This window comes from Girardinichthys multiradiatus, chromosome 9, assembly GCF_021462225.1.
Source record: "Girardinichthys multiradiatus isolate DD_20200921_A chromosome 9, DD_fGirMul_XY1, whole genome shotgun sequence".
Classification (NCBI taxonomy): domain Eukaryota; kingdom Metazoa; phylum Chordata; class Actinopteri; order Cyprinodontiformes; family Goodeidae; genus Girardinichthys; species Girardinichthys multiradiatus.
In genome coordinates this window covers 8,345,790-8,369,137 of record NC_061802.1, presented here as the reverse complement: position 1 = coordinate 8,369,137, position 23,348 = coordinate 8,345,790, and the positions used below count along the sequence as shown (strand labels likewise).

Below are 23,348 nucleotides of genomic sequence, written 5' to 3'. Positions count from 1 at the left end.
TTGCTTGTACCTTTTTGTGTGGTATTTCAACTTTATAGCATTATGCTCAGATATGTCACCTTCCATCAAACCTTTTAAGGCCTCTCCTTATACTGCTTTTATTTTAAATGTGCAGGTCTTTTGTTGAGGACCCTTGTAGCATCAAGGACTCATAATTAATATTTAATGATGTTGAATGAAAGCTTGGAAAGATATAATTTCCATCTAATTATGAGCTCTGTCTCCACCAGAGCTTTGAGGGTGATTTTAGCAGACTACTTGGCTAATGTAGACAATTTATTTGAAGCTGGTTTGAATTTAATTATTTAATATCACACTACCAGAAATGATGTTCTCTTCAGCACTGAGAGAAATGAGAATTCATTTTATGAAAACTAAGTTTGTACAAAATAACTTTAATGATGCAAAGAAATGCACAATAGAAAACAAAGAAAAGTTTGCATGAATACAAAACTGGTCAACTGGGTCAATGTGCATTTATCACAATCCCTACAGAGCCAATGAATAGTAACAGTATAATTAAGTCAACACCTTTTCTGTTTCCAAAAATAATTACTACAAGTTCTTATTGACATGGCACTGAAAGTCTCATATCTAGGCTCCAGAATACCTGCCTGTATAAATCTTTATTATAAGTCAGAAATGATAGGGTGATGAAAAAAATTGTATCAAAAATATTTCACCTGCTTTGTTGGTCCAAACAGAAAAACTACCACTACTCTTTCCTTTCATTTGATCTCACAACTTTCCTCGATCTGCTGTTATAAATACAGATGCTTTCAATGAGAACCTGTTTTACTTTTCTATTAGACACTGTCCTACAAGCCTCATATGCAGTATAAATGTACAGAACCAATTTACCCCCCTAGTGTAACACTGAGTTTCCTGGAGTAATAAAAACAAGCTTAGTCATTTTTCTTTTGGCTCTTGTTGGCGGGCAGCTCACTGAACTGGACAATATTAAAATGTAGAAATGCTCCCAGGAAGTGCAGGAAGGCGGCCGTTGACACGAGGACAGGAAACAAGTCTGGTAGATGTGGCGGTGGGTCCAAAACTACACTCAGGATGCTCAACACAGCCATAAGAGCATTGCTGATGTAGAACTATCAACGATAAAGGCAAAATAGTTGCGTCAAAAACATGAAATGACAACAAAATGTTACAAGGCTTGAACAAGGATGCATTAGGGTCAGATTAACATGAACATGGCATTTTCATGGAGGACTTTAGAGCTTAGGAATTTAACCATCAAATAACAGGTAAAATGCACACACAATGGTAAAAACTAAAAACTGAGGTCTGGTAGGGAGGTAGCACAATGCATATAGCATCATCTGTTTTTGTTTCATTGGTGAAAATCACAGCAAGACTTTTTATTCCCCCCCATTCTCCTTCACATTTAGCAACACTTCTCAGTAAACCGAAGAGAAGAGAGGCATGACCTTCTGAATGTCTTAGGACATTATTTTCATAAACAAGTGCAGGGAAAGGAAATGCACACAACAAAAAGCCCTGGAAGGTTCAGGGTAATTCAGGTCCAGGCAATAAAGATTCAAGCTACTGTAATAGACACAATATTATGCTTTTAATTAAAACTCAACTAGTCAATGTTATTGATGTCGACAAGTCATAACCAATCTACATCATGATGTTTAGTTGATACAACATTTTATATAAATGTATTTACCGTCTTCTCTTTTTTAACTGTTACAGTTTCACTGTTAAATGAACCAGTTTCTAAATGTTTTTCAAAGTTTTCAAAGGCCAAAGATGTCTACATTTTAGAAGGCCGTCAGGTTGGGGGACATGAATGGGAAGTTTGGATGGTTTTGTTAGATTTTGTTGCCACAGCAATACAAACACCATGAATGATGAGCAGCACGATGGAGGAGATGCCAGCCAGGGGGTACAGATGAGCAGACAGTAAAGGCAAAGCCACTGGAAGTTGTTTTTATGTGCTGAATGCACTGTGTCTGCCACCTTTACCCATGAATAAGTGTTTATGGACACGTTTGACTATCCTTATCCAGGTTTACAGGTGCAAAGTTTCTTGATCGGATCCAAATATTTTTGGACTGAAAAGAAATACAATAAATCTTTATACACTGTTTATATGGCTGCAAAATCAAATAATCCGATGACAATGTACCTAGAATCACACTGACATGCGTTGAGATGTCAAATTTCCCTAAAACGACAGCAGAAGTTGTACTTATACCTGTGCTGAAAAACAAAATCAAAAGTGGAAGTATGTTGGTTCTGATTGTTCTGAGCAACACGACTGTACCCGCGCCAGGTTCTGAGAGTGGATGAGACGTTATTGCTTTCCATAATTAAGCTACAGGCTCAACAAGACATGCTGTTGCTGTTCCTGCGTCACAGGATGAGAGTGTGGGAGGAAATGAACATCCCTCCTAGGTTTGTGCTGCCTCCAAGTATAGCTCTGCTAACCTTTCCTCCATCTGAGCCCAGAAACCAGTGGATGAATGCATCATGTCTACATTGGGCACACATGCGCAGTCAGGTCAGTTTGTCCCAATCAGAATTACACGATCGGAACAAGTGTTTAGATGAACGCGGCTCGTGTCGAGGATAGACATAAACCACATAGTACAATTTCTTTCTGGGATCACTGCTGGAAAATAATGGTGGATGGTTTTTTTTTTCATTATTTTTTTCATTCATTTTTTCATTTGTTTTTCATTACACAATAAAGTTGAAAAAAAGTTTGATTTAAAAAATAAAGTTTAAATGCTAAAAAAAAAAAAGAATTCAATTTCAAAAATAGCGTCGTAATTCTGAGAAAAATTGAAAATGTTGAGAATAAAGTGAAAATGTTGAGAAAACAAACTAAATTCTGTTTTGTGATTAAAGTCAAAATATTGAGAACAAAGTTAAAATAATATCTTGGAAAAAAGGCTGAATGATAAAACTGCTGTGCGTCTCCAAATAGAAAACATTTCTTTCTTATTAAATCTTATTTGAAATCATAAAAGGCTGCTTGCTCATTTGCCCAAGGCATGGAGGTGGCAGGTCTCTGTGCCTGTGTCATTTCGACATTATTGTTTATATACATTTTTCAACTTTAAGTTGTCAATATAACTTTTTTTCTCATCATTACAACTTTTGCTCTTGGCCATTTCGTCTTTAATCTTAAAACAGATAAGAAACAATAAAACAAAAATAAAAAAAGTTCAAATTTTGTTTTCTCAACCTACTTTTAAGGCTTAGATAGTCTTTTTTTTGTTTATTCCCATTTAATCTCATCATACTTGACATTCTGAATATTCAGGCTTTTTTATATGCAAATACATAGTTGTCATTTGTGGCACAAAAAAATGTGAAAGTTTATAGAAAAAAATGTTGTAAACTAAAATAAAGTAGCTTTTGTTAGAATTAAATAGCTTGTTTAGATTAATTGATTACTTAAAAGATAAATCTATAAAATAATAAAAATAAGTAGTTGTTAGTGGCAGCCCACTTGCAGTTTACTTTATAGAAAATTAAGACTGCAACAACTTACTCAAGTTTATATAAACTAATTTCAATCTCAACTGACTGTTGCCTGCTTCTTTTTTTGTTTTTTTGCATAAAAACTAGATTTTAAATTATAACCTAAACACAATCTTAAAAGTTACACTTCAGGATGTCTAACAAGTTACTTGATCCTAACTGAAGAGACCAATCCCAGTACTTTGTGGGGATAAAAGCCACATCAAAGATGATTAATTTGAGGAACATGAAACAATATTTCTATCTGTTCACGTCGGTTGATGAACAAACTGTTGCTATTTATCTTAATGGCAACAATATTAGTAACTAATAGTTAAATAATAGTAAACCAATGAATCGTTAAACTAAAACAAACGTTTTGGAATAACTTAAAATTAACAATTGAATGAATGGCAATAAATTGCTGAAGAAAAGCTGTAGTGTATAGCTATAATTATACTACTATAATTATACTACACTACTTAAACATCTCATAGGTATGAGGAAACATCTCATACCCTCTCTTCTCTGCCACCTAAAACCCATGAAACCTTATCTCCATCGTCGGGGTTCACTATTTATGCTGCTTGTGTAAATAAATATATGTAGGCAAACCTGTGTTAATGACATGTCCTATAAAAAGACACCTTCTCCTAATCTCTGACACCCTACCGATGCCGCTGTCGCAAAGGAGTTGGCGGCAAAGCCACTTCAGATGTTGTGGAAACTCAAAGAAGTGATAAATAATTCTAAGGCTGGCAGCAGCGGTCGTCCCGGGACAGCTTACAAAGCTTACATCAGCACATGATATTTATTTATACAGTTGGATATATCGTCTGACAACGTTGCAATTTAGTTCTAGAGCCACTTTAGAAATACAAGGCACCTGGGATCCTGAAATCAGCACCCTTCCTTTTACAGCCAAGTCTGTTTAAATGTTACTACAGACATATATATAAATATTTTTTGAAAGGTTAAGTTCTTGTTTAATATACATGCCTATTATTTCACTGATGTTATTTTGCTGCATCATGGCTCTACATATTTATATCTGCTGTTTGCTGCACCACAGTCTGTATTTTTTATTAAAGACAAACAAGTAAAAGATAATCTGTATGATCGATAATTAGACTGACAAACTACAATACATAATGGTTATAACAAATAATTTAAAATGTACATTTTGCCAGAGTAACACATGCAAGTCAAAACATGTTGAAATAAAAGTGTGTAAGGTCGAAATAACCACACTTTTGCAGCAACGTCTCTTTTTTTTCCTTCTGTACTCAATAATCACCTAACCACGTTGGGCTGAACGCTCAATGCTCTAAACATCTCTAAAGTGCCACTAAGTGGTCATATATTTATTAACAACCATAATTTATCCAACTACCCTGAAATGTCAGCTACTTCTAGCATCCAGCATGCTGAGGTGAGGCACTTTCATCAATGCAGACGCTAACAAGAAGCTAACAATCACTTATCACAGCTTGTAAAATGGTGCATTTTTAAGATGATAATACTGCATAATTAGCCATACAGCCAGCAACAGACCTTACTGTTCAAAAAAGGCACCAATCGGAATATCATTACATATTTCTGATTACTAGTTTTTGCAAAGCTTTGAGCTGCTGATACCCATTTCTCTTTAACAACTATGGTACAGGAATCAACAGCATTCATTATATACTGTATTTTTTACCTTTCTGTCGTGAACAATCCCTGTTTATATTAGGAGCATAAGCAACATCACACTATATTGTGAGGAATGTGGTTGAATTCACATATGTTTTTAGAATCTTAAATTAGCAATAAACACGATTAGCATAGCAGCATTACTGAAACAGAAATTTCTATGTATTTGTAGAGAATTTACTCTTACTACAACATTTCTAAATCCAGCAAGTTGCATTACATAAAGAGGCTGAAAGCTCAAAAGGGAAAAACACAGCAACTATGTTGCAATGTCTTTCTGTTATCTACTGAAATTTTTGCTCTCTCTCTCTGTTTAAATAAACTAAAAATACACTGTCTTAAAACTGACAAAAGCAGTTTCCTTTCAAAAAGCATCTTTCATCTCTGTGCTTCCTCCAATTTTATTTTTAACTGTTAGATAGGGTGCTGCAACTGATTGGAAAAACATCCAATGTTTGAGTTTCTGACATGTCAGGACTGATTAAACTGATTAGGTCAACAACCATTTTTTTCACTGTTCATTTGTATTATTTTTTATGCTTGTTAAGCAAGATTGGAAATAATACCAAACATAATGCATTACCGAAAGTATTTGCAAGGACAAGAGCACATGCTTTGAACGTTACTTTCACATCTTCAAATTATTTCACCCATTGCACGTCATTCATGCTCGTCCTTGGATTTTTTCTACACTTTGGTCAGTTAAATAAAAAAGCATGCATCAAAACTGTCCAAAAGCCTCTATCCCCAAGAAAAAACATCCTACATAAAACATTTGCAGTTTTTGCAAATCATAGACCACACTCACCTTCCATCTCATCATACAAGCCAGGTGCATTTTGGGTAAAAAGAAAAACAGCTTGCCACAGGTCCCAAATTTCAGCTCGCCCTCTGAGCGGTCATCCAGGGGAGACAATAGGTAGACGGTGAGGAAGAGATACCCCACTGAGGTCACAGCGTAGGGCACCAGCAGGCCATCTTTCAGGAAGAGTGGAAGCATGCTTGACAGAAGGAGAGAAACAATGAGGTCATAGTTCAGCCTTTTTCTGACCAGGAGTCAAAGAGGCATTTGGCTATACTGGCATTCGTTTTTATGTTTAAAATATTATGTACACATTGAGGTGTGATGCATCGCTAAATGAACTATATGTATTGGAAGAAAATCCATGGCGGTACAACAAAATTTGACCATTTTCAACAGAACATGATTCAGTTCAGCATCCCGTCTGGTTAAGAGAAGTAACAGGAAATAAACCATTTTTATCCTGCAGGCCTTTATGAGCAGCATGTCCCCTGAGGAGAGACGGTTATGACATTCATGCAGAGCTTATCTCAGTTTAGCAGCGGGGCAGAGGCAAGAACAACAGTTGGCTCATAGGAAACACACAACACCCTGCTTAGAAAACCCTTTCTCTATGCAACAAACTACTTATTCAAACTAAAAAGTGCCATTCAGCAGCTAAATGTTTAACACTTAAAAAAATACATACTTCCTCGATGCAAGCAGACAGGGTTCATTCACCCATAAAATGGCCACTGTTCGAGCATTCCACCAGGCAATTGTGTAAACAAAAGATGTATTTTTTTTAATGAAGGAGTCTGTAGAGATGATGTGAAAGCCCAAGTGAAACTGTACCGAGAGAATGGCTCCAGAATGACCTCTTGTCCCTACACAGCACACTCAGACACCAGGCATGCAGAATATGTCGTGTAAGCCCCACATATCCCTTTACTAAACCACATGCACAACAATTAGTGCTGCCGGAAGAATTTAACAACAGCTGATGAAAGTTAGTTGCAGCATTTGCAATGGTACTTTTCTTTTTCCTTCATGGTGCCCTCATTTAGACCTATATCAGCCAGATTTTAAGGATTATATTGGTTCGCACTTTACATGACAAACATTTCTAAATTACATCCAATCCTGTACAACACAATTAAGAAAAATTTAAGTCAGTGCAGTCAGGCTCAGATTTAAGACCAATTGACAGCAAATACGTTTTACAGCAACCTATTACTTTTGAATATGTGTAAAAAAAAAAAGATGCTTTCTGTTTTAAATCATTGTTGATAGTCTCACATCTTCAAATAAATTCATTTTTTCATTCAATTACATATAGTCCAACTTTATTCATTTACAGCGTCTCCTGAAAATAACCAGCCCTTCTAAATGCATGCCAAGCATGTATGAAAAAAATCTCACATTATGAAACAGTGGTTATTTTACAAAGTCACAGTTATTACTTTCTGGTACCCCTGGAGTTAATACACTACACAATATTGTTGGCCATTGTTCTGGGAGAACAACTCAAAAAAGATTCATTTGAATCTGCTGAAGCATTTCTGCATCGGTTATGTCAAATGTTTTGAATCATTATCTTGCTAAAAAAAACCAACTGCAACCTATTTTCTTTTTTTTGTTTTTGGTAAAGTCTACTGGATTTTTATTAAACATTTCCTGGTATTTAAAATAACTCATCCTAATAAAATTCTGTGAGCCTTTAGAAGAGAAACAAGCATCAAAGATTTCCCACACTGGGCGAATGTGGCTCCAGTGTAAAGAGTTTTGAGGGGTCGGTATGACTGGAAATGTGCTATAAAAAGTCAGTCCATTTTCATAAACTGTAGAGTCAACAAATAGTAGCAGTAAAAAATGACATACAGCCTTTATGCTGATTTTTGTTGTCTGCTGTTGGAATTTTCTTTACCTGAATGTTGAGGCCTGCAGGAACATAATACTCATAAATGGAAATTCATTCAGGAGGAGGCAGACTGGGCTGAAAAGAAAACAAAAAAAGGTGGTTGCACACAGTTTTACGCCAATTCTCAATTGTATCAGTTTACATATTTGCTGGGAAACAATTGAACGTCTTTGAATGCAAATGGTGACTTATTAAACTCCAAAACAGATCGGAAAAGGCTGTGGCAAGAAAGTTGAAGCAGGCTACCAACATCAGTTCTACAGATCCCTAACAGAGGCACTTTCCAACGGTCCCTGAGCCTATAATTATAGTCAGCGCTCTTTGGTGATCCTGTTACAGCCCAATAATTGATCCTGCACTAACAACACCTTAAGCTGCTGCTTACTATTCTCTCCTAATCTCTGGGCATGCATTACTGATTGATTCAGGGTGACAGGTGGGAGATATAACTCCATAGTTAATAAAGCAACAATATACACTGATCTAGATTAATAGATGATTCCAAATCCAAGAACTAAACCCTCACTGCAAAGTCTATCCCAGGTTTCACTCTCTGTCAACAGCTTTATACGTATGAGTGTAAATGATAATGCACACATTTAAAGCCACATGTCCAAGTTCTGAAACCTTCATTTGACCCACCTCTAAAATTACACATATATCATGACAATGGTTGCTTGAACAAGGAGCATAAAGGCAGGGATGGATGACCTAGCAAGTCTGGGTATAAACAGATGGTAATTTGAAGGTTTGTGACAGCAGCCGGGGGATGATATCACTTTATGCTTGTGCACACATATTAAAATGGGTCGCTTATGCAAAGCTTTCATTCGTTAATTTTTCATACAGAAAACTCAGGGATAGGTGAGGTGAGACGCAAATTCCACGCAGACAGGGATTTCCACCAAGGACCTTCATCCTGTGAGGTAAGGGTGCTAATCGATGTAAACACTTCAGATGCAAGAAAAACCTGAGGAAAGTATCACTTAAGATCAATAATCCAAACTTACAGGGCAGCCAACAGGATGGACTTTTCATGGACTTGATAGGAGAAAAGGAAAAATGCCAGAGATGAGTTGACCTGAAAGCAAAGAATTAAGAAAACGCCTAAAACATTTAAAAGAGAATAAAATGGCAAGACACTGTATAAAAAGAAGCACGAATGATAGAAGACACAGTGCCTTGCGAAAGTATTCATATCACAATGTTATAAGAATTTTATATGGTAGACCACATATAGTAGTACATAATTGTAAAATAAAAGGCATACATGATTTATAAATCCTTTGATAAAGAAATCTGAAAGGTGTGCCATGGAATGTATTTAGCATCCCTGAATGAAAGCTTTTAAGAACCAAATACAGCTGCAATCCTTTTGGGTTACTGTTCTTCCAGGTTTGCACATAGAGACTTACATTTTCGCTTTTTTTATTTTACAAAGCCGCTCAAACCTAGTAAGATTGGATGTAGAGCATCTGAAAAAAGTGCTATTCACGTTTTACTACAGATTCTCATTTGGGTTCAGTCCTGGACTTTGACTGGGCCATTCTAACACTTGAATATGTGTTTTGATCTATAAACCATTCCATTGTAGCTATGGCTAAATTTAGTCTACTAGAAGGTGAAGCTCCAACTCTTTTGGTGGATTCTCTAACCTGTTTCCACCCAGAACCAGCTTCTCTGTCCATGTTGAAAAAGAATATCGTAAAGCATTATATCACCACCATGGGTCACCACGGAAACAGTTTGTTCAAGGTGATGTGCTGTGTTAGTTTACCAGTACCCTTAGGGGTTCGTTTATGGAAGAAGGTTCAACTTTATTCTCATGTGACCATTGCACCTTCATCCACATGTTTGCTGTGTCTCCTACATGATTTGTGGGAAACTGCAAACAGGACTTCTTCTGCCTTCTGATCCACAATGATTATCTTCTTGTTTCTTTCCATTAATAACCAGTTTTGGGACGAGCCCAACTCATGGTTGTCCTGTCAACATATTCTCTTACCCAAGCTGTGAATCTCTAGCTTGTTTCTTCCCAGGATTGTTCTGTATTGAGCTGCATCCATTTATCTCTGACCAGCTTTTCTGCCCACACTAAAAAAAGAACATCCCTGAAGAATGATAAGGTCACCACCATGGGTCACCGCAGAGACGGTTTGTTCAAGGCGATGTGCAGTGTTAGCTTACCAGCGCCCATAGGGTTTTATTTCTGGGCGATGAAGTTCAACTTTGTTCTCATGCGACCATAGCATTTTCATCCACATGTTTGTTGCGTCTCCTACGTGGTTTCTGTCAAACTGTAAACAGGACTTCTTCTGGCTTCTGCGTAACAATGGTTTTCTTCTTGCTACTTTCCATTAAGGTCAGTGTGTGAGTCCATTAACATTTAAAGAGAAAAATAAGTGCCAAAGTAATGGTTGTCCTGGCAAAATATTCGCCCACCTGAGCTGTGGCTTTCTGCAGCTCCTCCATAGTTACCCTGGGCCTCTTGCCTGCTCTCTTTTTAATGAACCCCCTGCGTGGCCTTTCAGTTTAGCTGGATGTCTGTCTGTTTCGGTTTTGGGATAAAGGGCTTTGTGAGATGTACAAAGCTTGGGATTTGGTTTATTACCCCTCCACATTATCTTTGAGCTGTCTACTGTTCTCTCTTGCTCTTCGTGATGTTCTCTAACAAAACTGAGGCATTTAAAAGGACACCTGTATTTATGATGAGAATAATTTACACACAGGTGGACTCTACTTACTAGTTAGCAGAGTTCTGAAAGCACTTGTTTGCGCTGGAGCTTTTTTAGGGTATCAGAGTAAAGGATGCTGAATACAATTTTGCTGATTTGTGTTGAAAATACATTAAAGTTTGTGGCTGTAACAAAAGAAATGTAAAAAAGTTTAAGATGTATAAACACTTCTGCAAGGCACAGTATTGTTACCAAAGTACACTCACCAAAGCCAGTTTAAAGTGCCAGAAGGTGGGCTTTATCAGTAGTCTGATAGAGGATGGTAGTGCCGCTAAGAGAGTGAAGGCAAAACTGAAACACATGAAACAGGATATATATATATTTTTTTAACTAAAATATAAGATGAACACATGACAAAACACACAAAAACACTCTTGTCCACACTGTTGTGTGCATTTCTTTCCAGGACAACACCCGCTCTGAAGCTAAGACCTCTCTACATGTAGGAACTGACCAAATAATAATGGTTCATAAAGGTTAGTCTGCTTTAGTTTAACCCCTAATGTGTCACCTGCTGGGGTCACAGACACCAGAACAGACAGACTTATGTGTCAGAGTGAATGTGTATAAATGTGCAGAGAGGTCAGGGGTTAGTTATGCGAGAGGTCAACAATGTGTTCAAACTACAAGTAATAGGTAACTGAAATAAAAAAAGAGACTCAAACAGTAAAACAAAACAAATATAAAAGTTATATGATCAGTAGGTGTGTTAACATGCACAACCATGAGTTGGGTATGCACGTTTTTCAAAAATATACAGCTCACATTTTCACAGCTGATTTGTTCAGTATAGATAGCATGCCCATACCAGAGTATTTAGTTATCTAATCCATTTCCCAAAACACACAAAAGAGTTTTTCATTTGTTGAAATACACAACAATAAAAGAGGTCCATCTTGATCCCTGGTCTTAGCAGCCGGCAGAAACGTGTCCAAGACTCCTACATTTAGCCAGCTGGGTTATTTAAGCAGGTTCCACCATGGCATAGCTGCTGGACTTTCGGTTTTCAGCAGAAACATGAAAGATTTGATTTATTCCTTGTTTTTTTATATTATCCCTTAGGCATTCCCATATCTCTGAGCCACATTTACAAAACACAAATATAACTTGTTCAAAGTTTCTCGTGAGTCCTTTGCTTCGGGGACGATCTTTTTTGATTCACTCGATCACAGCTTTTATTCCCCGAGGGCAAGCTTAGCTTCCCATAAAATAAAAAAAAGAAAATAGTTTGAAAGGGATAGATTAGAAAAATGACACAGAAAAACAAAGAAGCATCAGGAAGAAAAAAGTGGAATAAAATGAAAGCTGTTTCACAGATAAAAGGATTACCTGAGGTAAAGCTGAGAGTCGCCTGTCAGAATGGATCGGATCTTTATCAGGGTGTTCAGGCTGCACCATGTGTTGGCCACCTTATCCTACAACGAGCACAAAACAAAAACAACATTAGGAACATGTCTGAGTCACAATATTATCTTAGGTTACCATTACCAACTGTTCTTTTTAGTTTTGGAAATTTTCAGCTTTAGTGTGGAATAATGTTTTGGATCGATTGTAAGCACTTATTTTCTCCCACAAAATGAACGCTAATGATTGTGTTCACAGTGTTACCTTAACACATTTCAGCTTTCATTTAATTTTCTTGTTTGGAATCCACTTGATTTAAACAAAGGCAGAATAAGTAGTGCGCATTGTTTTGAAATGAATTTTACTAAATACTAAAATCTAGTCAAATCTAACATCATATAATGCCAACATTCATCTTTAAATGATTAAACAAAGCTGTAAATTTTAACTTATGAAAACCTTAATCCAACGCATCTTAAAATCACCAAAACTAACAATTCAGCAAAATAGTATTCATTTATTGACAATGTCAGAACTGAATTCTACCTTTTTATTTACTTTAACTGGTTCTCACCAAGTGTCTTCAAAATATCCTTAATGGACCACAGATTTAGCCATAACAACCTCATATGTCAAAGTTCAAATATGAAACATCTTATTTTGCTAATTTAGAAACTACAAAAAGCTTTTGAAGTAACTTTAAATAATGATTGTGCTAAACTCTGAATGTTAATAGTGTATTTATTCACAAAACGATTAATGACTAAAACCTTGGAAATATCTCCATTGAGATGATAGTTTTAACTAAGACGATTTATTGTTTACATTCTTCTTTTCTCTAGTCTGGTCCTTTCATTGGCTGATCAGTCCTTGTGACAACTCCTACCCTGAAGCAGCCAGCTCCTGAGGCTGCAGAGGTCTGACTTAGTCCAGAGACACAAAATAACTACAACCAAAAGGAAGATTTCTCGGACCCAGTCGATGAGAAGCCTGATCAGCTTGTTGAGATTTGGGGTCAAGAAATATTTTAGCTTGGAGCAAACGTTTGTTTTTACATTTGTGTCACCTGGTTTCAAACCCAAAGTGTAGATCCACTCAGGCATTCAATCAAATAACCGGATCAAACAGCCTACCAGTCTACAGTTGACCTGTCGCCAGGAACCATAGCTGTTGCGCCCGATATGCCCATCTCAGCTAAACTTCGAAATGGAACTATGGGAGCAGCACGAACATTAATCCAAGTCAGTTCTGCGAGCGAGCACAAAGCTGATTCTGGACCACAGTAAGGCACTGAATGCTTTCTTTAGTGGCAGCTCTGGTGCTGGAAGATGATGGAGCAAAAGGTAGTAAAGAAAATTAAAATTTCTGACCCTTTATCCCCCTGAAAGTTACTTTTTCTTCTACTTAGCAAGTATGAGCGTGATTAATCATAAATACATTTGTTATTGTTATTACAAGATCCTAGTAGTTTTTTTCTTACAATCTTTAGGCAGGTGTAATTCTTGTAATTAATTTTAAATAAAACTTAATTTGAAAAAGTCTCCTTACTTCTTTAGATTGGTGATAAAGATTGTTCAATGGCATGATAAAGAATCAATCCTTCAGACAGACTTTTGATAGATTATGATGCATATTGTAAAACTGATTAATGTACATTAATATGGTTTAATGTAACTTAACACTAAAAAGCCTGAAACAAATCTTGTCAGAGGTAAGGTATGCTACTAACTTCATGACAGCTGTGTGGTAGTTGTAGTAAAGATCAAATGAGGAGGTCAAGTGCTTAAGCGGACGCTAAGGGATCACTTAAAATAAGATCCGAGCCACAAGTGCTCCCATGATATCACCCATGTCTAGATGTACTTATTAATAATTCCTCTGTAGCTGTTTCTAAGTGCGATCCTATCGAGAAAATCTATTTCTGGCCTCCTCACTGTACTACAGCTGCTTTACTGCACAACTGTGTGGATCTTAATGGTAGCATCGTCAGCAGCACCAAATTGACCAGGGTTGTGTTTTCACAGCCCCATCCTTTCCTTTTTCCTCTCTCTTTCTTGACAACAAATAGCCATTGTGGCAATGTTCCTGAACACCAAGTTGAAGGCAGAACCCCACTGGCAAATACGAGTCTCGAAGCCAGAAAAGAATTTCAAAGCGCTAAGCGTTTGGTGCCATTTTTGTGAGCAGGCAGCAACATGAGACAGCAGAATGCAGCTCGGTGGGTAAACTTACAACTGCTCCCTCCCAGAAGTCGCCAGGACCACCGGTCAGCAGTCCTTTTCTTCCCCACCAACACACTCTGGCCTTCTGCTTGCAGTGCATGATTTCTGCTGCAACATGAAACCTTTCATGCTGTCAACAAAGCCTGTGTTGTATATTTGAACCATTTTGTTGAACAAATACTGCCTTGATGCATCCTGCTCCTACAGTGGAACATCTAATTATGCCGCATATCATTGACACCTTGTAGTAAGGTGCCACCTTGGGGCCCAGGACATGAAATTTCAGGGTTACAAGGTTTCAGAAGCAAGAGCTGCAAACCTCGGGCTCTGAGCTGTCACCTAAACATTCAAACAGAAGTTACTTTAACCCTGCTGCCTTCATGACAGCTTTCAACACTGTGACTTCGGAAGTGTTTCAAGTTTTCTTTTTCTCCATCGTCCTTTGTCATTTTTAAAATAAAATCATGTACTAGTTACCACCTATACAACTGAGCGGTCACAGTACAGCATTTATAAGTGTTTGAAACAGTCATGCACATGTGTGTTTTTATTTAATTTTTTTCCAAAGACGTAGTCAGCAGGGGAACACCAGCTGTCCCTAATGTGCTCTGATATGCCTTTAAGTGTATCACTCGCCCATTTCATCGGCCCCTATGGCTGGAAACATGGCTGAGCTATGAAGTGCTGAAAACAAGCCGGCCATAAATTAGTTAGATTTATCTGCATCCTCCTACTGTACATCATGAGTCCCAACACCTCCCAGGGAAAAGGGTGAAACTGATCTCCTGACCTTTCATCATTTTATTCCACTGTTTTCTTTGATCCGGTGGGGTATCGGTTTCCAGCAAGCTAAGCACTGCAAGGGCTGGAAGGCTATTCGCTGTGCTGAAAGTCGGGAACATTGTGTAGGGAACGAGGTGTGCCTCATGGGTTGCGTTTGACGTCAATGGAATCATCAGACACAGCTTTGTTGCTATAACTTGGTGTGAAACTATTATAAAAATGAGTTTAAACTGTTAAATGTCACAGGTTGTAAAACAGCAACTCCTGACTCAACCAACAAAATCCTACATAGAAAATTTAAAAATTGTGAAGGGGAATTTTCTCTTCTAAACTAAATCAGTTTAAAATCCTTTATTATGGGTCTACCTTCTGGAGCAGCATCAAGCTTTCAGAGACTTTACTTTAAAAAACAGATTAAATATTTCTTATTGATTACTCGCATTGTGGCTTGTCAGATCATGGATTTAGTAATACACACTGGATCTGAGCTGATCTGATCCCGAACAGGGTCCAGATCACAGTGTTTAAACCGATACTTGACCAATACTTGTCTAATCTCAATGATTTTGTCTGTTAACCACAGCGAGTCGTGCAATATGTGTTGGGCAAATATTGCACCTTTTATTGTTATTAGTCAAATGAGAATAGCTACTTGTCCTTATAATGATAAACTCCCTCCAAAAACCAACCGTATTGTTGGAATTGCTACATTTGCCGTTTAAACCATTTTGTTCACCGCTGATTCCATGAAAGCATCAAGAAAAATTTTAATATTTGAAAATATGATTGATGTGTTCTGCCTAGCAGTACAATTGCACTACCTGATGCAACTGATGTTTTGAAGCAGAATATTTGATAAAGGGTAAGTTTTGCCTTTAGAGCAGTATTTGTTTTTCCGAGGCCCTGACTGAGTTTCATTCACTTTTTATTGTCACTTTAATCATGATTGCAATAAATACCACAAGATATTGTTATGGTCTTTTAAAATAACAATTCTGTTTTTATGGGCACAGCTTTCTCAACTGTAGTACGGGCTGTGCACATTATTTTCTGGATTAAATGAATCTGGGTTTGCTCAAACAAAGTGTTTCACACCCTTTACAATGCTCTTCACTGTAAAATAGATTGTATTGGTTGCTGTAGCTTTCTGACTGACTATGTCAAGTGACTTGCTCAGATATCCAGTCAGCTCTTGATATGGGAGACAACTGCACTGAACACACCATTAAACCATACTACATTCAATCCAAAGTGCTCAGTTTATGCAAGAGAATAAAACTTTCCATGAGCTTTTTCTACACAATAAACTTGAACTGCTATGAAATATGTTATGAGCTGATTTATGACATAATCATATCAAAACAGACAGGAAAAATGTTAATGTCAGCCTAGCATTTCAGCAAACTGCTCCAGATTAAAAATTTGTCAGCAGGGCCAAAACATACATTTATTGAGGAGTGTAGAGGTGAGAAAGGTACTGAGTCAAATACATTTTAGAAAAAACTGACAATAAAGCAGGTTTTAGGTGACTTGCTATCAGATTATTATATTAGCTTTATAACCTAGTTATGTTCACGTTAGGGCAGCATAATAAGGGTCCCCAACTAAGCTGACTTACTGACAGAAAAATAGGATATAGGAGTCTGCCGAGTCTGGAGCATTACTGTTGATTAAGTGTACACTGATACTAATGACATGTCTTTATAATCCGACTGTGATTCAGTATCGACAAATACCTATTTACCTCAAGCCTGACATGGGGAGTTATAAATTCACCAAATTCTCTTAGACATCTGTGATGTGGTTTAGGTAATTATAAATCTGAGCAAACAATCATTAAATGTGGGGTTCCTCAAGGCTCTATTCTTAGGTCACTTATTTAGAATGTCAGATTAAGGATTACAACATTTCTAACCATATTCACAATGATGATTCAAACTTCAAATTTCTCAACTAACTTTCCAACCTAATGCAGAGAAGGCAGAAGTCATTCTGTTTGGTCCTAAAAAAATATAAGGTTAGAGATCAGCACTCAACTACACAGAGAAGAAACTTAGGCATCCTTATAGACATAGACTTAAATTTCAAGATTCACACAAAGTCTATTACTAAATATGCCTGCCATCATCATAACACAACCAAAATAAAGGGCTTACACAAAATACAGAAAAGTAGTTCATGCAATTAATTTTTTAATAGTTTAGATTATTGTAATCCTGTCTTTACCGGTCTCTGACAAGACAAAAAGTAACAAAAATAAATCAGATGCAGCTTAACAGAAATGCTGCTGTCAGAGTCCTGACCAACACCAGGAAAATGGACCATATCACACACATCTTTATCTTAATGCACTGGTTCTGTTTGTTGAAGGGTTGATTTTGAAATCTTGTTGTTGATCCATCAGACACTGAATGGTTATGGGTCCAAATACATTTCAGAATTACTTGTCGTGTATGAACCATGCAGACCCTTCGGGACTACTGAGACCTGTTCACTCTGTGTTACGACGACCAGAACAAAACAAGAAGAGTCAGCAATTAGTTTCCCATGCTCCTAAACACTGAAACCCACTGCCTGAAAATTTCAAGTGTTCAAAAACTGTAGGCTCCTTTAAATCGGGACTGAAAATATTACTGTTTACTGCAGTTCCCCATAGAGGTAAAACATTATCAGTTAATTTTTTAATCATGTCTTTAGTTAGCATTTTAAAAAATGTATGTATTGCCTAAATGTCTAGTATTGTTTTATAGTATTTCTTGTTTTTTATTTTTTTTAACCTGTGTTTCTTCATTGTTCTATAAAGCAATTTTGGTGTGTGTATGAATGTTGCAATTTTGATCAATTTAATAATTTGTCTTCGGGACTGAGGGTAGATTCAATATTCTGCACTGTACCTCAAACAAGCCACGAGCCACGGGAAATATCCTCCTGACCACCTGCAAGGCCTGACTGGTGTCAGGTAGGAAGGGCAGCCAGCAGAGGGCAAAGGTCACCAACACTGCGGCAGCAATTCTCACCAACAGGATTAACCTACATGACAGAGAGACAATATTTTTTACCTGTGGGGAGTAAAACTATATTATATCAATAAAAAAAACTAAGTAACTCTGGACTAAATAGAGGACATAGGTGTTGGCGTTTTGTTTGAACATGTCTGCTTCTGCAGGGTTTCCCTAGACAATTAGCACAAACTATCTGCAAGTCCTAAATTTGGGTTTTGACCCTCCTGCTGAGGAATGTAGTGAAAGCCATGCATCAGCTGAAACTCCCCAGCATGGGTCAGAGTATCTTGTCAGCTGTAACCATGAAGCTGATGGTTAAGTTGCACACATAGGCATTGCTGAGGAGTTTGGGCATGGCGAGAGTGTCATCTGGACATATCTTCCCAGGGGCCTAATCCGGCACTCCATTTGCTACTAAATGCCCTTGGTACATTGTTACTAGATAAACCGACACTGGACACACTGGTAATAGCATCCAATCTGATTACCTCAGTCATTCTGTGACTCTCAGGAAGACACTGCTCTCTTACAGGCTCACATTACGAGTGTGGGCTTGCAGCTGACACATTTGTGCACACTGACAAAACAATATAATCAACAAATGCACTCTTCAATAACAATGTTGTCACAGGGATCATTTTAAGCAGTCTTATTTTTCTTGGTGGAGTTTGGGCATCATAAAGTTGACCAAAACATCAGACAACAGAAAACATAACATTACACCGAAAACAATAGTAAACATTTCCTAAATAACTACTTTTTGATGCAAAATAAATATAAGAATAATGTTTAAATATCTGCTGCGATGGACTGGCGACCTGTCCAGGGTGAACACCTGCCCATAGACTGGAAGAAGCGGCAGAAAATGACTGACTGACTGTTTAAATATCTATTTTTTTTTTACAACTATTACTCATTTATATATGTACAATTTAGTATTTCCTAAAACACAACTCAAACGTTTTTGTAATTTTTCCCCACAACATGTTATTTTTTCTAAAATATTACAAACAAATTTAAATATCTTGAGTTTGCTCAACTCTTCTGGGATCATTTGCTTAAGTCAGATGAGACTAAGATTAAGCTTTTCAGGAGCAAACACTTCAGGTGGGTCTGGCATGGATAGCTAAGTGTGAAAAAAGTGTGAAAAGAAGATCCACATGGAGGACCTATGATGCTGTGGGCCAATTTCTTCTTTAAGTGACCTTTTTACAAAGCATGACATTATGAATGGGGGACCAAAGCCTTGCAACATTTTTCTTAACTTTACCAGGGTTGTAAAGAAGAGTGGAGGGCCCAGTAGTTTCTGACATAAATCTGTGTTTTCTGAACAGCCTCTCTTGCAGTACTTACAAAGTTTGAGTTACCCATTTCACAGTCAGCTTTGCATTTAGTCTCACTTAATAAACAGTTAATTGTGTTGAAGCTGGAGATCGGGCTGAGAACGTCTGAGGCACAGTATCCATCAGCAGTAAGACAGGCCTAAATTAGAATGGCGTCGCCTCTGAAATGTAGTCCGTACCGTATTCTTGTGTTTACTAGCTCACCTTTTTTTTTTCAGAACAAACAATGTTGCAAGCTTATAAAGCAGGGATGCCCAACAACAGCTCTTGAGAACCATTATCCTGCAGCTTTTAGATGCATCCCTTCTCCAACACACCTGCATCAAATCAATGGGTTGTTAGAAGTGCCTTTCCAGAGCTGAATGACACCCTGACGAGGGAACTCATCAGATGCGTAGGAGAAGGGATGTATCCAAAGGTTGCAGGACAGGGCGTCACAGACTGGACTTGGGCACCACTGTTTTAGAGATTGAAGATTATCTTTCTTCACTTTATTAATTTATGGTTAGCTGTTTTAGAGAGTATATTAAAAATTCTGTTTCAATATTTGACACTTCTGACCCTGTTCTGATTTCTGGAAACTGGGAGTAAGTACAAGTCTTTTAGCAATAGAACTATTCAGACAAATAATTTATAGCCCTATATTGCCAATACATCTATGCCCAGCCTAATGCATATAACTGAAATAAAATACTTGTCATTCATTGGGCAGGTGGTGGGACACACCCTGGCCTGCTGATCACCGTGGAACACAGCGACACACAAGACTAGCAACCATACAAACACTCATACCTAAAGGCAATTTAAAGTAACCAGTTTACCCAACAGTTGTGTTTATGGACTGTAGGAGGAAGCTGGATTAGCTGGGGAGGACCCACAAGGAGAACATGCAAACTCCATGCAGAAAGACCCCGGGCTGGGATTCAATCCCAGGACCTTTTTGTTGCAAGGCAGCAGTGCTACCAATAATAATGATATGAAAAATTTAAAAACCTGCAGAAATAAAGCAGAAATGCTTACCCACGCCCAACTAGCCCAGCTTTGACACATTTTCCAAGAAGGTAACAGAAGAAGGGCAGCGCATGGTACAGCTCCATCTGTTTGTAGTTAAGGGCTAGGGAGAAGGCCATGGAGCCCAAAGTGTCCCAGCCCAGCCCCAGAGCCAGAACCCCCCACAGGGTAAAACCCAGGCTCACTCCATTATACCCAATACAGTCAAGGTAAACACAAATGAATAGTTTCAAAGGCGTCATTACTGATGTCTAAACAACGAAGAAAAGGGAAATCAGGTGGAAAGAGTTACAATTTTAAGACATTTTTACAAAATATAAAAATAGTACAGACCATGAGGAAATACCATAACATAACATATAATGTAGCCAATGCTCTCCTGTAGTTGCATCTAACATTATTTAACCCCCACTGCAAAATAGGTTTATTTTCAAAATACGATATGGTGCATGTGATGGAAAACTTGATTGATATTTGATTTGATGCTTTACTACACTGTTCAACTGCAACACTTAAAGTCAGTGTACATTTCATTTCAACAAATCAAAGTATACAAATTATACTGCAATGAAAAAAACAATGTATGTGTACGTAAAGGATACTGAAAATGGCCATAGTCAATGAGAATTAGTCCCGGGTAAAGAAGAATGCTGAGAAGAACGGAAACCTAGAAAGAGAAATTTAGAACAAATGACTAAACTTCGGTCTTTAGACTTAACTGCTATGTAGACATTTTGGTACAACCTTTACCCTTTTCTTAGCAGAGCCATCTGTCAGGTATAAACAGTATAAAACAACTGCAGGAATGTATATCAACACATCTGTCACCAGGACTAAAAGACAGAAAAACAACAAAATTACATTCATTTATTAAAGGCAGTCTAAAACTTTTTGTGTCCCCAAATGTTCAGTGTCCTCGCTTTACATAAAAAAAAAAACCCCGCCAAAACCTCACATTATAAAGTTATTGGAATAATAAAAAAACAGAAAAAGCTTTAAAAAATACATATACAAAGAAACAGATATAAAAAGCAGGTTCAGAAAAACAACAACTAAACCCTGTAAAGTTAAATGTGCACATATCCTGGCACATCTATTTAATAGGTACAGAAAATTAGGACAAAAAAAAAGCTTTAAAAAAAAATCTCTTCATCTGTAATGTCAACTTGAAATTGTTTACAGACATAATTGTGAAGAAAACGCTGCAGTAGATTCAGATAGGTTCAATGTAACTATACCTGTAGTTCTCATGAATAACTTGTGGGCAGGACTTTCAAAGCCTCTGGATCTGTGCAGCTCCACCCATTCAGGGTTTATCATCTTTGCTCTGCAAACAGAAATTAAAGAAAAAAAAAGAGAAATCCAAATTACTAATCGCTAACTCTCCAAACAGTCAGAATAGATGAGAAAATGCACAATACACCCAACTAAGATTACACAGAGGCATACGTCATTTATGTGCTGTTGAGGTAAGCAGTGAATAGAAGGAGGAGGGTTTGCACTCGTGTATCTCCCATTTCTACCCGATCAGATGAAGTTGCGAAAGTGACAAATGTCCACTTGTGGCTTGTATAAACAAGGGTTGTTTGTATGCCGACATCAAAGTTCTGTCTTAAAGTTTGCATAAAGACTGTTTATCTGATTCACACCTTCAGTTTCTGCCTGTCCATCAATAGGCAGGTGACCATTCGTAGTTTATATTTTAATACTGCACAATTTTGTTGTTAATAAATACCTGACTCAGTGCACTTAAATCACTCTGACAGGTTGTCAGTGATTTAAGGTGACACCCCCTACACTTGGTATTTACTTAATACAAATTTACTAAAAAAGTGTTACAAAAGATTTTATGGACAAACAATAAATTTGAATAGTTTCATTAAAGACTGCTGTTTGAGAACAACAATGCACCATATAGTTTTTTTCTGAGTTTAATGGCAAAGCATTTTTTGACATATGTTTAATATATTAAAGTTGTTTTTTCCCATCACTATAGACAGGGCCTCTTTCTTAATAATAAATAATTAATTAATTAAATCCTTGAATTATTTTTTCAACAAGAACATGAAATGTAAGTCATGTCTAGATGATTGATTACTAACACATAAGCACAGAGCCAGCTGTGGTAGGCAGTGAGAGGAGGGTAGTCCAGCCCCCAGTAGTTCAAGTCATTGTCAGAGGTGTTGAAGTACCTGTTGAAAAACAAAAATATTAACAAGACAACAAGGGATTGCTTTAGCAAAGCAGGGATCTGATACTATGACCACCAGGACTGTGTCGGACTAGCCATTGTTGAAGAGGGAGGTTGTAGGTCACTTCCTGCCAGTGTCTTTGGGCTTCATAGTCACCAAACATGGGAGGTTTCCCTGCACCTGGACACAAATCATGAGCTGTCAGCTAAAGCTGAGCCACAATTGATGAATGAGAGAAAGCAAAAAGACAAACAATCAACAGCCACGTAAGCCAGTAAATATTTTCTTAATAAAGAAACGTCGTATGCTGCACATGTTCCAAGAAATAGTTTATAGATCAATCAAAGCAGCTGCACTGAAACAACCCAGCCAACGGTTAGTGTGGCGGACAGGCAGCTTCAAACCCTTCCTACCTGAATATGAGTTTAACGACACTCCCCATCTCACCACAACAGCGAGTAAAACGCTAATTGATACTAAACTCCACGTCTGCATAACTGTGAGCGGTACAACGAGACGTTGTTTCAGAAACGAGCGAGAAAAGCAGGTTCATTCAGTCTCCTCAGGAGCCCGTTTCCTTGTACGTCATCCACCAAGGCTACGTTTCACAGGCTCATTGGTCATAGCGTTATGACGTTAGAGGAAGTATGATGAGGCGTTCAGTAAAACTGGATTTATCACTTGTAGATGCATTTGTCGCTTAAGTATTGAAGTAAGAATATGTTAATTGTGTGGCTTTTTCAGATGTTTGTGGTGGAAAAGCTGGAAGGTGGTGTTAAAGTCTAAGACTTTTCTAATAATGGTTTCAGCATGTTATTTTAACCATG

The 23,348-nt window shown here is 37.5% G+C and overlaps 1 protein-coding gene across 1 annotated transcript; it reads right to left on the bottom strand.

The window, feature by feature from the left end:
* Positions 1-375: 375 nt before the first annotated feature.
* Positions 376-23,126, bottom strand: alg6 (ALG6 alpha-1,3-glucosyltransferase). Its single transcript, XM_047373735.1, has 14 exons — positions 22,935-23,126; positions 22,617-22,701; positions 22,432-22,521; positions 21,568-21,656; positions 21,080-21,162; positions 20,932-20,996; positions 20,339-20,524; positions 17,868-18,003; positions 11,954-12,039; positions 10,831-10,915; positions 8,900-8,970; positions 7,896-7,964; positions 5,996-6,188; positions 376-1,103 (listed from the first exon to the last, which is right to left on the bottom strand). The coding sequence occupies exons 1-14, from the start codon at positions 23,014-23,016 to the stop codon at positions 906-908; spliced, it is 1,518 nt and encodes a 505-aa protein (XP_047229691.1). The 5' UTR covers positions 23,017-23,126; the 3' UTR covers positions 376-905.
* Between the last annotated feature and the right edge of the window lie 222 nt (positions 23,127-23,348).

Coding starts and splice junctions, on each gene's coding strand:
- alg6 (XM_047373735.1), bottom strand. CDS start 23,016: ATGCAGACGTGGAGTTTAGTATCAATTAGCGTTTTACTCGCTGTTGTG. Junction 22,522..22,616: donor AACCTCCCTCTTCAACAATG/GCTAGTCCGACA, acceptor GTTTTTCAACAG/GTACTTCAACACCTCTGACA. Junction 21,657..22,431: donor AGCTGGCTCTGTGCTTATGT/GTTAGTAATCAA, acceptor TTCTGTTTGCAG/AGCAAAGATGATAAACCCTG.